General features: G+C 42.1%; 1 protein-coding gene across 1 annotated transcript in view; it reads left to right on the top strand.

Annotated features, from left to right (window-relative positions):
- Positions 1-16,584, top strand: part of mdga2a (MAM domain containing glycosylphosphatidylinositol anchor 2a) — a 235,533-nt gene that overhangs the window by 105,068 nt on the left and 113,881 nt on the right. The window contains exon 6 of the mRNA XM_056296137.1: positions 7,653-7,925. Coding sequence (XP_056152112.1) covers positions 7,653-7,925 — 273 coding nt within the window. The remainder of the gene's footprint in view (positions 1-7,652; positions 7,926-16,584) is intronic.

Raw genomic sequence — 16,584 nt, 5'->3', positions numbered from 1 at the left:
GTGGACATGTTAATCTGAGTAGTGGCTTTGTTTCTTTCATGTTATAATGGAGATGAGTCCCTGTTGATTGTGTGCTAGAAGATACAGGTTGTGGACATGTTAATCTGAGTAGTGACTTTGTTTCTTTCATGTTATAATGGAGACGAGTCCCTGTTGATTGTGTGCTAGCAGATACAGGTTGTGGACATGTTAATCTGAGTAGTGGCTTTGTTTCTTTCATGTTATAATGGAGATGAGTCACTGTTGATTGTGTGCTAGAAGATAGAGGTTGTGGACATGTTAATCTGAGTAGTGGCTTTGTTTCTTTCATGTTATAATGGAGATGAGTCCCTGTTGATTGTGTGCTAGAAGATACAGGTTGTGGACATGTTAATCTGAGTAGTGGCTTTGTTTCTTTCATGTTATAATGGAGATGAGTCCCTGTTGATTGTGTGCTAGCAGATACAGGTTGTGGACATGTTAATCTGAGTAGTGACTTTGTTTCTTTCATGGTATAATGGAGACGAGTCACTGTTGATTGTGTGCTAGAAGATACAGGTTGTGGACATGTTAATCTGAGTAGTGACTTTGTTTCTTTCATGTTATAATGGAGATGAGTCACTGTTGATTGTGTGCTAGAAGATAGAGGTTGTGGACATGTTAATCTGAGTAGTGGCTTTGTTTCTTTCATGTTATAATGGAGATGAGTCACTGTTGATTGTGTGCTAGAAGATAGAGGTTGTGGACATGTTAATCTGAGTAGTGACTTTGTTTCTTTCATGGTATAATGGAGACGAGTCACTGTTGATTGTGTGCTAGAAGATACAGGTTGTGGACATGTTAATCTGAGTAGTGGCTTTGTTTCTTTCATGTTATAATGGAGATGAGTCCCTGTTGATTGTGTGCTAGCAGATACAGGTTTTGGACATGTTAATCTGAGTAGTGACTTTGTTTCTTTCATGTTATAATGAAGATGAGTCCCTGTTGATTGTGTGCTAGCAGATACAGGTTGTGGACATGTTAATCTGAGTAGTGACTTTGTTTCTTTCATGGTATAATGGAGACGAGTCACTGTTGATTGTGTGCTAGAAGATACAGGTTGTGGACATGTTAATCTGAGTAGTGGCTTTGTTTCTTTCATGTTATAATGGAGATGAGTCCCTGTTGATTGTGTGCTAGAAGATACAGGTTGTGGACATGTTAATCTGAGTAGTGACTTTGTTTCTTTCATGTTATAATGGAGATGAGTCCCTGTTGATTGTGTGCTAGCAGATACAGGTTGTGGACATGTTAATCTGAGTAGTGACTTTGTTTCTTTCATGGTATAATGGAGACGAGTCACTGTTGATTGTGTGCTAGAAGATACAGGTTGTGGACATGTTAATCTGAGTAGTGACTTTGTTTCTTTCATGGTATAATGGAGACGAGTCACTTGATTGTGTGCTAGAAGATAAAGGTTGTGGACATGTTAATCTGAGTAGTGACTTTGTTTCTTTCATGTTATAATGGAGATGAGTCCCTGTTGATTGTGTGCTAGAAGATACAGGTTGTGGACATGTTAATCTGAGTAGTGACTTTGTTTCTTTCATGTTATAATGGAGACGAGTCCCTTTTGATTGTGTGCTAGAAGATACAGGTTATGGACATGTTAATCTGAGTAGTGACTTTGTTTCTTTCATGGTATAATGGAGACGAGTCACTGTTGATTGTGTGCTAGAAGATACAGGTTGTGGACATGTTAATCTGAGTAGTGACTTTTTTCTTTCTTGTTAAAATGGAGATGTGTCACTGTTGATTGTGTGCTAGAAGATACAGGTTGTGGACATGTTAATCTGAGTAGTGACTTTGTTTCTTTCATGGTATAATGGAGACGAGTCACTGTTGATTGTGTGCTAGAAGATACAGGTTGTGGACATGTTAATCTGAGTAGTGACTTTGTTTCTTTCATGGTATAATGGAGACGAGTCACTGTTGATTGTGTGCTAGAAGATACAGGTTGTGGACATGTTAATCTGAGTAGTGACTTTGTTTCTTTCATGTTATAATGGAGACGAGCCCCTGTTGATTGTGTGCTAGAAGATACAGGTTGTGGACATGTTAATCTGAGTAGTGACTTTGTTTCTTTCATGGTATAATGGAGACGAGTCACTGTTGATTGTGTGCTAGAAGATACAGGTTGTGGACATGTTAATCTGAGTAGTGACTTTGTTTCTTTCATGTTATAATGGAGACGAGTCACTCTTGATTGTGTGCTGGAAGATACAGGTTGTGGACATGTTAATCTGAGTAGTGACTTTGTTTCTTTCATGTTATAATGGAGACGAGTCCCTTTTGATTGTGTGCTAGAAGATACAGGTTGTGGACATGTTAATCTGAGTAGTGACTTTGTTTCTTTCATGGTATAATGGAGACGAGTCACTGTTGATTGTGTGCTAGAAGATACAGGTTGTGGACATGTTAATCTGAGTAGTGACTTTGTTTCTTTCATTTTATAATGAAGACGAGTCACTGTTGATTGTGTGCTAGAAGATACAGGTTGTGGACATGTTAATCTGAGTAGTGACTTTGTTTCTTTCATGTTATAATGGAGACGAGTCCCTGTTGATTGTGTGCTAGAAGATACAGGTTGTGGACATGTTAATCTGAGTAGTGACTTTGTTTCTTTCATGTTATAATGGAGATGTGTCACTGTTGATTGTGTGCTAGAAGATACAGGTTGTGGACATGTTAATCTGAGTAGTGACTTTGTTTCTTTCATGGTATAATGGAGACAAGTCACCGTTGATTGTGTGCTAGAAGATACAGGTTGTGGACATGTTAATCTGAGTAGTGACTTTGTTTCTTTCATGTTATAATGGAGACGAGTCCCTGTTGATTGTGTGCTAGAAGATACAGGTTGTGGACATGTTAATCTGAGTAGTGACTTTGTTTCTTTCATGTTATAATGGAGACAAGTCCCTGTTGATTGTGTGCTAGAAGATACAGGTTGTGGACATGTTAATCTGAGTAGTGACTTTGTTTCTTTCATGTTATAATGGAGATGTGTCACTGTTGATTGTGTGCTAGAAGATACAGGTTGTGGACATGTTAATCTGAGTAGTGACTTTGTTTCTTTCATGGTATAATGGAGACGAGTCACTGTTGATTGTGTGCTAGAAGATACAGGTTGTGGACATGTTAATCTGAGTAGTGACTTTGTTTCTTTCATGGTATAATGGAGACGAGTCACTGTTGATTGTGTGCTAGAAGATACAGGTTGTGGACATGTTAATCTGAGTAGTGACTTTGTTTCTTTCATGTTATAATGGAGACGAGTCCCTTTTGATTGTGTGCTAGAAGATACAGGTTGTGGACATGTTAATCTGAGTAGTGGCTTTGTTTCTTTCATGTTATAATGGAGATGTGTCACTTGATTGTGTGCTAGCAGATACAGGTTGTGGACATGTTAATCTGAGTAGTGACTTTGTTTCTTTCATGTTATAATGGAGACGAGTCCCTTTTGATTGTGTGCTAGAAGATACAGGTTGTGGACATGTTAATCTGAGTAGTGACTTTGTTTCTTTCATGGTATAATGGAGACGAGTCACCTGATTGTGTGCTAGAAGATACAGGTTGTGGACATGTTAATCAGAGTAGTGACTTTGTTTCTTTCATGTTATAATGAAGACGAGTCACTGTTGATTGTGTGCTAGAAGATACAGGTTTTGGACATGTTAATCTGAGTAGTGACTTTGTTTCCTTCATGTTATAATGGAGACGAGTCCCTGTTGATTGTGTGCTAGAAGATACAGGTTGTGGACATGTTAATCTGAGTAGTGACTTTGTTTCTTTCATGTTATAATGGAGATGAGTCACTGTTGATTGTGTGCTAGAAGATACAGGTTGTGGACATGTTAATCTGAGTAGTGGCTTTGTTTCTTTCATGTTATAATGAAGACGAGTCCCTGTTGATTGTGTGCTAGAAGATACAGGTTGTGGACATGTTAATCTGAGTAGTGGCTTTGTTTCTTTCATGTTATAATGGAGATGAGTCACTGTTGATTGTGTGCTAGAAGATACAGGTTGTGGACATGTTAATCAGAGTAGTGACTTTGTTTCTTTCATGGTATAATGGAGACGAGTCCCTGTTGATTGTGTGCTAGAAGATACAGGTTGTGGACATGTTAATCTGAGTAGTGACTTTGTTTCTTTCATGTTATAATGGAGATGAGTCCCTGTTGATTGTGTACTAGAAGATACAGGTTGTGGACATGTTAATCTGAGTAGTGACTTTGTTTCTTTCATGGTATAATGGAGACGAGTCACTGTTGATTGTGTACTAGAAGATACAGGTTGTGGACATGTTAATCTGAGTAGTGACTTTGTTTCTTTCATGGTATAATGGAGACGAGTCACTGTTGATTGTGTACTAGAAGATACAGGTTGTGGACATGTTAATCTGAGGAGTGGCCTTGTTTCTTTCATGTTATAATGGAGTTGTGTCATTGTTGAGTGTCGGAGTGTTTCACGTGGTTTTAAAGTCAGATAACAGCTCTTGCTCTGTCTCTCCCTCTGTTGAGGTGCTGTTGTGTTAGCACACTGCTGCCTCATTTAATACTGATACACAGCCCACGGCCTGTGTGTATGTGTGTGTGTGTGTGCGTATGTGTGTGTGTCAGTTTTGCAAGAGTTGAATTGCCCAATCAGAGCCCTGAACCCGCCCAAAAATAGCCCTTTTTTTGTGCTGCCGTTTAGTAGAAGGTTTCTCTGTCCGTCCAGTGTGTGTATGTAATAATAATTGTGTTTTTCAGAGCCATTTTTACCCCCCCAATCAAATAAAAAGTAGCCCAGTCTGGCAACACTGGTGTGTGTGTGTGTGTATGTTTGTGTGTTTGTGTGAGAGGGTATATTGTGTCACAGTGAACACGATTCATTTCATTTGTAATAAAACATTCATGAAGATCACTTTGTAGAAGGCAGATAAAATGAACGTCCATTAGTCACAGTTCACTTACCTGTAGGTTCATCCCAGCTGCTGTGTTACCAGATATGAAACATGTCTGCAGGTTTTCTCATCTCTCACTGTTTATTTATCAGTTCAGTGTTTTGTCATTCAACAAATTCAGAGATAAAATGCAAATCATTGATCTAAATTACCCAAATGCCTCCTTCTCTGTGTTTGTTTCTGTTGGGGTGCTACATGTTGGTGTAAAGGGATCTTTATATTTCTCCTACTGTTTGTCCATCCATCCATCATCATCATCATCATCATCATCATCCTTCCATTTCAAGAATCAGGAACACCTATTTGTCATTTCATTCCATGCACCTGCGCACATGAAATGAATTGGAATAACATTTCCCCCAGCCACATTGCTGCAACACAAAGACAAGAACACATGTATCCAAACTACAAGAACACATGTATCCAAACTACAAGAACACATGTATCCAAACTACAAGAACACATGTATCCAAACTACAAGAACACATGTATCCAAACTACAAGAACACATGTATCCAAACTACAAGAACACATGTATCCAAACTACAAGAACACATGTATCCAAACTACAAGAACACATGTATCCAAACTACAAGAACTCATGTATCCAAACTACAAGAACACATGTATCCAAACTACAAGAACACATGTATCCAAACTACAACACATATATCCAAACTACAAGAACACATATATCCAAACTACAAGAACACATGTATCCAAACTACAAGAACACATGTATCCAAACTACAAGAACACATATATCCAAACTACAAGAACACATGTATTCAAACTATAAGAACACATGTATCCAAACTACAAGAACACATGTATCCAAATTGCAATAACACGTGTATCCAAACTACAAGAACACATGTATCCAAACTACAAGAACACATGTATCCAAACTACAAGAACATATGTATCCAAATTGCAATAACACATGTATCCAAACTACAAGAACACATGTATCCAAACTACAAGAACACATATATCCAAACTACAAGAACATATGTATCCAAATTGCAATAACACGTGTATCCAAACTACAAGAACACATGTATCCAAACTACAAGAACACATATATCCAAACTACAAGAACACATGTATCCAAACTATAAGAACACATGTATCCAAACTACAAGAACACATGTATCCAAACTACAAGGACACATGTATCCAAACTACAAGAACACATATATCCAAACTACAAGGACACATGTATCCAAACTACAAGGACACATGTATCCAAACTACAAGAACACATGTATCCAAACTACAAGAACACATGTATCCAAACTACAAGAACACATGTATCCAAACTACAAGAACACATATATCCAAACTACAAGAACATATGTATCCAAATTGCAATAACACGTGTATCCAAACTACAAGAACACATGTATCCAAACTACAAGAACACATATATCCAAACTACAAGAACACATGTATCCAAACTATAAGAACACATGTATCCAAACTACATGAACACATGTATCCAAACTACAAGGACACATGTATCCAAACTACAAGAACACATATATCCAAACTACAAGGACACATGTATCCAAACTACAAGGACACATGTATCCAAACTACAAGAACACATATATCCAAACCACAAGAACACATGTATCCAAACTACAAGAACACATGTATCCAAACTACAAGAACACATATATCCAAACTACAAGAACACATGTATCCAAACTACAAGAACACATATATCCAAACTACAAGGACACATGTATCCAAACTACAAGAACACATATATCCAAACTACAAGAACACATGTATCCAAACTACAAGAACACATATATCCAAACTACAAGGACACATGTATCCAAACTACAAGAACACATGTATCCAAACCACAAGAACACATGTATCCAAACTACAAGAACACATGTATCCAAACCACAAGAACACATGTATCCAAATTATCCATATGTCCATATATATCCAACTGATTAAAAAAAAGGTCATACATACAGTCAGGCGGGATACGAAGCAGGCAGGAGCACAGGGGCGTGTCAGTGGGCGGAGACAGTGTACTGATGGGAACAGCTGGCAGGTGCTGATTGGAGGATGAGCAGAGGGGTGTGAGCAGGAGGGAGGGGGTTAAGAATAGCAGGAAGCTTGAGCAGAGTCTATGACACTAGCAGTTAGCTTAGTCTGCCCAACTTCCACGTCCTGTCAGACCGCCTCGGTGTTTCCTCCTCGGGCGCAGCTCCAGGCAGGGCCATCCGTGGTCCCTGGGTCCACCGGACGCAGCAGACCAAGCTCCCCCAGCCAGACACTTTCAACACACCTCCTCACACAAGGACACCAAAAACGCAGTCAACACTAGGCGAGCCCGCCGCCAGACCGCCCTCGGTGTTATCGGAATATATTTATCTTTAAGGGAAAGTCAGGTTCATTAACTGACATTTTGAATTATAGCAGCTAGGAAGACCACTGACATCCACAGGTCTCTGATTTTCCTGATCTCTCTCTCTCTCTCTCTCTCTCTCTCTCTCTCTCTCTCTCTCTCTCTCTCTCTGTCTTTCTCTCTCTCTCACACACACACACACAATTAATGATTAATTTAACACACACACAAGTTTACATATGTGCCTCATATTTCTGTCTTCCTCCTTGTCATCTTCTGTTCCTCTCTCCTGTTTCTCCTCCTGTCTTCTCCCAGTATCTCCATCCATTAAGCTGCTGATGGAGGAGCCGCTGGTGGTGAACCCAGGTGAGACAGTGACTCTGGTGTGTGTAACATCGGGAGGGGAACCTCCTCCCACGCTGACCTGGACCAGGAATGTGGGGGCGGAGCTTCCCAGGAGGAGCATCCTTAAAGGAGGCAACCTCACCATCCGCGCCATATCCGTGGACGACGGGGGCCCCTACAGCTGCGTGGCAACCAACAACGTGGGAAACCCCGCCAAGAAATCAGCGACCATACTGGTCAGAGGTCAGATACACACACAGTATGCACACATGTACACACATATACAACGATACACACACAAGCCACACATGTACATACATACATACATTAATACACACTTATACCCACACTTGTAGATACGTACACATACACAGACAAGGGTACACGTACAACACATCAGTACTCACATACATAGATTTATACACACTTCTTTTTTTGCCCCTCTTTTTCTCCCCAATTGTATCCGGCCAATTACCCCACTTTTCCGAGCCGTCCCGGTCACTGCTCCACCCCCTCTGCTGATCCGGGGGAGGGCTGCAGACTACCACATGCCTTCTCCGATACATGTGGCATCACCAGCTGCTTCTTTTCACCTGACAGTGAGGAGTTTCACCAGGGGAGGGAGCGCGTGGGAGGGTCACACTATCCCCCCCAGTTCCCCCTCCTCCCTGAACAGGTACCCCAACCGACCAGAGGAGGTGCTAGTGCAGCGACCAGTACACATACCCACATCCGGCCTCCCACCCGCAGACAGGGCCAATTGTGTCTGTAGGAACGCCCGACCAAGCTGGAGGTAACACGGGGATTCGAACCAGCGATCCCCGTGTTGTTAGGCAACCGAATAGACTGCCACACCAACGGAATAGACCGCCGTGTACTTATATACACACACCTGTACACACATCCACACACACAATAAACACATATAGATACATGCGCAAAACACACCTATACACACATACACACACAATTCAGACATGTACCCTAATATACACCGGCAGTGACGGGAAGAGGTTTTCAGCGTAGTGACTCCGTGGGTCTTCTGAACTCAGGAAACACGGAATAGTCACGAGCTGTAGGATTTTGAAAGCACCAAACATCCGATATTCCACTGGAACTTAAACATGTGTGAATAATCGTAGGACATTTAGAAGGAGGGGCAGGTTTTGATGAGCTACGATCAAGACTGGCAGATAGGACACAGTTAAAGTCCCTGCCAGGGATCCAGCTGTGTGTACTGATGTCAGGTGAGCAGGATGAAAATCCTTACAGAATTGTGCATCATCCCAATTTGGAGCATTTATGATGGCTAGAGTAAGCAGACCATCATGCATCCAACCAGTGCCAATTATGTAACGACCCCTGGAGTCTGATTCAACCTTTGAGACTGAAAAAACGGCCTATATTTATTTTTAAGTATAGCGGCCCCTCTGGATATGAGTTGGAATTTCGAATGAAACAACTGGCCTACCCAACCACGGCGGAGTCAAGTCTGATCTGAGCTGTGAAGGTACGCCTCCTGGAGGAATGCCGTCTGAGTGTTGAGTTGTTTTAAATGAGTCGGTGGAGGAACGGTAGACAGGAAAGATAAGTAGATTATAAATTAGAGAAAGAATAAATTGGAAGGAGAGAAAAAAAGGACTGCCAAAATGCAGCACCATAATACCCATGTTCTGCCACCTACCTGCCCAGATCCATCTGTCCCTCCTCCCACCCCACACCCAACCCCATCTAGGGTAGACATACGCTATTGTGTACCCTTACGAAACAAACCATTAGAGTCCTGCCAAATGGAAATAAAACATTAAAAAAGATATAAGTCGGCACTCGGGAACATTAGTGAACCATTCCGGTGGGAGAACAAAAAATGTAGCTTGTCAAGTGTTACGCCAGGTAGGAATGTAAGGCGTAGTTTCTGCCAGATCATCCACATGTAATTACTATTCTAAACTAAATCTTTAATCTTGAATACCATACCGGATCGGCTGAGACCACCATCGGTGCTGTGCCCTCATGTGTACAGATGGAAACGGTAAAATCTGCTGTGGCAACACAACACCAGAAAAACAGAACAGGCTGAAAGAAGAAGAAGAAGAAACTGGGTTATGACGACCATTTGATAGGCCCGCTATTACAAAATAAATAACAGATAACCCCACATTTTGCATCTGAATACATTTTCTAACCTCCTACATCATAATTTTAGGCCTAAATACTATTAGATGAAATAAAAACTGCCTTCAAACTAAGTAAATATAATATAATAAAAGAATCATCATCATCATCATCATCATCAGTTCCATAACCTATGGAGGATGCCTCAACAGGTTGAGTCATCATTGTGTTTCAGGAGGGGGAGTACCTGGTGGTCCCTAGCTCCTCTTCAGGTATGGATGGCCATTGGTCCACAGTGGAACTCATCCACCCTTTGTTTTTAGTCCTGCTAGGTGTCCACACACCCTCCTCACAACAACCCAAGGGTTGAAATGGGGGTGCCGGTTTAGTCGCCGATAACCCGGCGGTTGCAGTTTAACGTCGTACCCAGAATAAAAGAATAAAGGAGGCCAAGTTGAAGGGCTGTCCTGCATGTCAAATTTATAAATCCTGACACCAAAGATGCAAGCAGGAAACAGAACAACGCCGTAGCCTACAACAAATATAAGAAGTGTGGGTTGTAAATGTAGTGGGCCAATTCTACTTGGTAAATTAACAGATTGCACCTCAAATAGAGACTGGGCCTTTGAACAAAATGTAAACTATAGTATAGCCAAACCACCATCGGTGAATGTGTCAGTTATATCAGTTCACTTCGTCTGTGCCGTTTGTGTGGGCCGGGGTTCCAGTGAGCAGCTGAATATCTGAGGTGGCTGAAAACAACCGACTTAAGTCCGGCTAATGACAAACCGGCAGGCCAGATAGCATACTAGCAATGTCAACCAACATACAAAAACTGTTGAGTAAATAAACGTTTCCATGACGATGTAACTATCACATGTTGCCTTTGTTTTTCTACAAGTTGTATTATCGGAAAAGTGTAGCGTATGTTTTTGTGGATAGGTTACGGCAGCTATCATAAAGCTAGCCCATGCTAGCCGCTAGCCCAGGAAGCTAATATCAACAATATTACCTTAGTACTTTACCGTGGTGGAAAAAAAATCAAGCCAGCAGGCTTTGGTTAGTTGACCAAGTATAGCTACAGATAAAAGATGTTGCGTATTATGGAGTGATGAAGACGGACTGGTTACCATTGTGTGTAATGCTAAATGTGCAGGGAGAAGCAGGCCATATTTCACCCCCTGGTGATCTCGGAGCAGTTACTTGGCTTCATCGAATTAGATTAGATCAGATCAGATTAGACTAGATTGTTTTATTAGCCACACGACCAAGGCCGGTGGAGTTTGTTTTTGGTGCACTTTACACTCTGCAGCGCAATACACACATGGACAACAACAGACACTCCACACATTAGCATGAACAATACAGTCACACAATAACAGAAACAAACACATCAGGCATAATCACCAGGTGAATGGGGGTGTTTATGACAGTGGTGTGTGAGGAGGGACTGTAGGGAGGACTTCAGAGTCCTGATGGCTAGGGGGAAAACTGTGTGTGAAGAGTTTAGTCTTAGTGGACAGTGACCTGTAGCGCCTCCCTGAGGGAAGGAGCTGGAAGAGGTGATGAGCAGGATGTGAGGGGTCGGAGGTTATCTTCTTTGCTCGCCTTACAGTCCGGTTAGTATGTAGAGACTCAGCTGAGGGGAGTGGGCTGCCTGTGATGTTGGATGTCTTGTTGACAATCCTCTGCAGGTTTTCCGTGTTTGAGTGTCTGCGCCACCGCACCATACTGTAGTACTATAATACTCTAATACTGCGATAGTGTAATACTGTAATACCGTAATACTGTAATACTGTGGTACTGTAGTAGAAGATGTTATGATGGACTGGATAATGGCTGAGTAAAGCAGAAGGAGCAGTTGATGTTTGATCCGGTACTCTTTAAGCTGCCTAAGGAAGTAAAGTGGTTGTTGAGCGTTTGCGGTGATGTGTTCAGTGTTAGTTCTCCACGTCAGCTTGTTGCTGATGGATGTTCCAAGGAATTTGAAAGAGTCGGTGGTGGTGATGGGGTCTCCGTTCATTTGTATCCCATATGGTGTTTTAGGATTTGGAATGCCTCTCTCTTCTTGGCAATGGCAGCAGTATAGTCCGGGAATAGTAGAAATCTTTGTCCACCGTAGAGAAGACGCAACGTTTGTTAACCGTGGTGTTTCGTCGCTCGTCTGGGTGGCCTCTTCAGTCTGGACTGACTGCAGGTATCCCCACCCTTAAAGGCGGCACGGTGGCCCAGTGGTTAGTGGTGTCGCCTCACAGCAAGAAGGTCCTGGGTTCGTACCCCGGGGTTGTCCAACCTTGGGGGTCATCCCAGGTCGTCCTCTGTGTGGAGTTTGCATGTTCTCCCCGTGTCTGCGGTGGGGTTTCTCCGGGTGCCCCGGTTTCCCCCACCCTCAGAAAGACATGCATGTTGGGGTTAATACTCCTGTCTGTGCCCCTGACCAGGGCATGACAAGACGGACTGGAGGTGGTCCCTGGGTGCTGCACGGGGCTGCCCACTGCTCCTAGCTACACAGCTAGGATGGGTTAAACGGAGGGAGGAATTTCCACACGGGGATCGACGAAGTACCTCTCTCAAGTGGACCCATTTGCTTTGTGCGTTGCAGAATAATTGGGCGGCACGGTGGCCCAGTGGTTAGTGCTGTCGCCTCACAGAATCCTTTTCAGCATTTCTGTCCACATCAGGAGGAAACACAGCCACACCCATAATGATGTGTAGAATAGAATAGAATAGAATGGAATGGAATAGAATAGAATAGAATAGAATAGGACTTCGGACTGCCTCGCCATATAACATGTAGCAGTCATCAGTATTTGTCTGTTGCTCGTCTCTCCTGCCGCGGATGTAAAGAAATGACGACAGTGTGGCTGTCCGCACACAAAACTGTCCCACTAAAATACCCATGAACTACAAAACATGAACGTGTGTCTGTGTCTGGTTGTACGTGGTTTTGTGTTGACGTGTATGTGTATGTGTGTGTGTGTAGCTATTTCTGTATACTTGTCTGTTAATGTGTGTGCTACAGGTTCTTCATATGCCTGTCTATCTGTCTGAGTGTGTCTGTTAATTTTGTGTCTGTCAGTCTGTTGTGTGTGTGTGTGTGTGTGTGTGTGTGTGTTTGTGTGTGGAGCAGCGGGCTGTTGAGCAGAGATAAGCTGTGAAGCCTCCAGCAGGAAGAGAAGCTGCTGGCCTCCATCATCAGGTCCGCTCACACATCTAACAGCACTGCACAGAGTCTGAGACAGACAGCTTATCCGTACGACCGACTGACAGACAGACAGACAGACACGTAACAGCGGAGTCTAATAGAAAGACACACAGAAAGACAGAATGATAGACACACAAAGGAAGATAGGCAGGCAGACAGACAGACAGACAGAATGACATACAGACAGAATCACGGTCCGAATTGTTCACTCTAAGAGACAGACAGGCGGAAAGATAGTTATAACAACAAACAGATTTGTAAAGGAAGACAGGCAGACAGACAGTCATTCATTCTAACAGGCAGACAGACAGACAGTCATTCATTCTAACACGCAGACAGACAGACAGACAGACAGACAGACAGACAGACAGACAGACAGACAGACAGACAGTCATTCTAACAGGCAGACAGACAGACAGACAGTCATTCATTCTAACACGCAGACAGACAGACAGTCATTCATTCTAACAGGCAGACAGACAGACAGTCATTCATTCTAACAGGCAGACAGACAGACAGTCATTCATTCTAACACACAGACAGACAGACAGTCGTTCATTCTAAGACAGACAGGCAGACAGACAGTCATTCATTCTAACAGACAGACAGTCATTCATTCTAACAGGCAGACAGACAGACAGTCATTCATTCTAACAGACAGACAGACAGACAGTCGTTCATTCTAAGACAGACAGACAGACAGTCATTCTAACAGACAGGCAGACAGTCATTCATTCTAACAGACAGGCAGACAGACAGTCATTCATTCTAACAGACAGACAGACAGACAGTCATTCATTCTAACAGACAGACAGACAGACAGACAGACAGACAGTCATTCATTCTAACAGACAGACAGACAGACAGTCATTCTAACAGACAGGCAGACAGTCATTCATTCTAACAGGCAGACAGACAGACAGTCATTCATTCTAACAGACAGACAGACAGACAGTCATTCATTCTAAAAGACAGACAGGCAGACAGACAGTCATTCATTCTAACAGACAGACAGGCAGACAGACAGACAGGATTACGGGGTTACGGTGGTCCTGAGACTGCTAATGTGTTATTTTATCAAATCACAAACACAAGAAATGCAACTATAAATGCTGCAAGTAATACCACAGCAGACAGTACTGTTATAATACTAGTAATACCACAACACACAGTACTGTTATAATACTAGTAATACCACAACACACAGTACTGTTATAATACTAGTAATACCACAACACACAGTACTGTTATAATACTAGTAATACCACAACACACAGTACTGTTAATAATACTAGTAATACCACAACACACAGTACTGTTATAATACTAGTAATATCGCAACACACGGTACTGTTATAATACTAGTAATATCACAACAGACAGTACTGTTAATAATACTAGCAATATCATAACACAGTACTGTTAATAATACTAGTAATACCACAACAGACAGTACTGTTATAATACTAGTAATATCACAGCAGACAGTACTGTTATAATACTAGTAATAACACAGCAGACAGTACTGTTATAGTACTAGTAATATCACAGCAGACAGTACTGTTATAATACTAGTAATATCACAGCAGACAGTACTGTTATAGTACTAGTAATATCACAGCAGACAGTACTGTTATAATACTAGTAATATCACAGCAGGCAGTACTGTTATAATACTAGTAATATCACAGCAGACAGTACTGTTATAGTACTAGTAATATCACAGCAGACAGTACTGTTATAATGCTAGTAATATCACAGCAGACAGTACTGTTATAGTACTAGTAATATCACAGCAGACAGTACTGTTATAGTACTAGTAATATCACAGCAGACAGTACTGTTATAATGCTAGTAATATCACAGCAGACAGTACTGTTATAATGCTAGTAATATCACAGCAGACAGTACTGTTATAGTACTAGTAATATCACAGCAGACAGTACTGTTATAATACTAGTAATATCACAGCAGACAGTACTGTTATAGTACTAGTAATATCACAGCAGACAGTACTGTTATGATGCTAGTAATATCACAGCAGACAGTACTGTTATAATGCTAGTAATATCACAGCAGACAGTACTGTTATAGTACTAGTAATATCACAGCAGACAGTACTGTTATAATGCTAGTAATATCACAGCAGACAGTACTGTTATAGTACTAGTAATATCACAGCAGACAGTACTGTTATAGTACTAGTAATATCACAGCAGACAGTACTGTTATAGTACTAGTAATATCACAGCCGACAGTACTGTTATAGTACTAGTAATATCACAGCAGACAGTACTGTTAATAATGCTAGTAATATCACAGCAGACAGTACTGTTATAGTACTAGTAATATCACAGCAGACAGTACTGTTATAGTACTAGTAATATCACAGCAGACAGTACTGTTATAGTACTAGTAATATCACAGCAGACAGTACTGTTATAGTACTAGTAATATCACAGCAGACAGTACTGTTATAGTACTAGTAATATCACAGCAGACAGTACTGTTATAGTACTAGTAATATCACAGCAGACAGTACTGTTATAGTACTAGTAATATCACAGCAGACAGTACTGTTATAGTACTAGTAATATCACAGCAGACAGTACTGTTATAGTACTAGTAATATCACAGCAGACAGTACTGTTATAGTACTAGTAGTAATGAAACAGTGAGTCAAGTAAAGTCGTTAGGAGACGGTACCAGCCTGTTTCGTGCTGAAAGCATCATCAGCTGTCAGTCAGATGGACCGTGCGGGCGACTACGCTAGCCGGGGGAATAAAGGGTCCGGCCCGTTAGCCAAGGGCTAGCAAGTCTACTCCTTTATGGTCGGGACACTGCCCCCCTCCTTTGGGAATCGCATCCTCACACTTCAGCTTCCCAGCTCCCTCACGCGCTTCCGATGGCCTCACGGACTCACCATCCCACTTCTGACACCAGTGTAGCGACTCCAGGAGGCAGCCGGGAATCTGCCGCAGCCGGGCCGCGAACCCGGGTCTCCCGGTCCACGGGCGACCACGTTAACCAGTCGGCTAAAGAGTCCGCCCTGTTAGCCACGGGCCAGCCAGGCTAGTCATGCGGCGTCCTTACAGTGTGCAGATTGGAGTATTATCGCATAGTTCTGGGTTGTTTTTCTAATATATGGCGACTTGCAGCCTTTCTGTACAGAAGGAGTTTCATCACCATGACAACACGCCACACGCGCTCAGGTCTCAGGTCAGTTTGCTGTCGGGACACAAGTCACACTCTCACTTTAATACTAAATCTGTCTTAAGTCTGTCTTAAACACACACAAACACACACAGACACACACACACACACACACACACACACACACACAGACACACACACACAGACACACACACACACACACACACACACACACACACTCTGTGAGGTGTTTGCAGCCAGGCTCTTAAGTGTTGCTGCTAATCGGATCTCATTACATTAATTTCTAGATAATTTATCCCAACTGCAGCACTGACGCTCAGTTTGACCAAGGGAGAGTGAGAGAAGAGACACTGATGGAGAGAATGGTGAACGTAGTGGAAGAGTGAGAGAAGAGAAACAGATGGAGAG

The sequence above is a fragment of the Lampris incognitus genome, chromosome 16 (genome assembly GCF_029633865.1).
Source record: "Lampris incognitus isolate fLamInc1 chromosome 16, fLamInc1.hap2, whole genome shotgun sequence".
NCBI lineage: Eukaryota > Metazoa > Chordata > Actinopteri > Lampriformes > Lampridae > Lampris > Lampris incognitus.
Note: the sequence above shows the minus strand (reverse complement) of the source record. Positions and strands in the feature narration are given on the sequence as shown.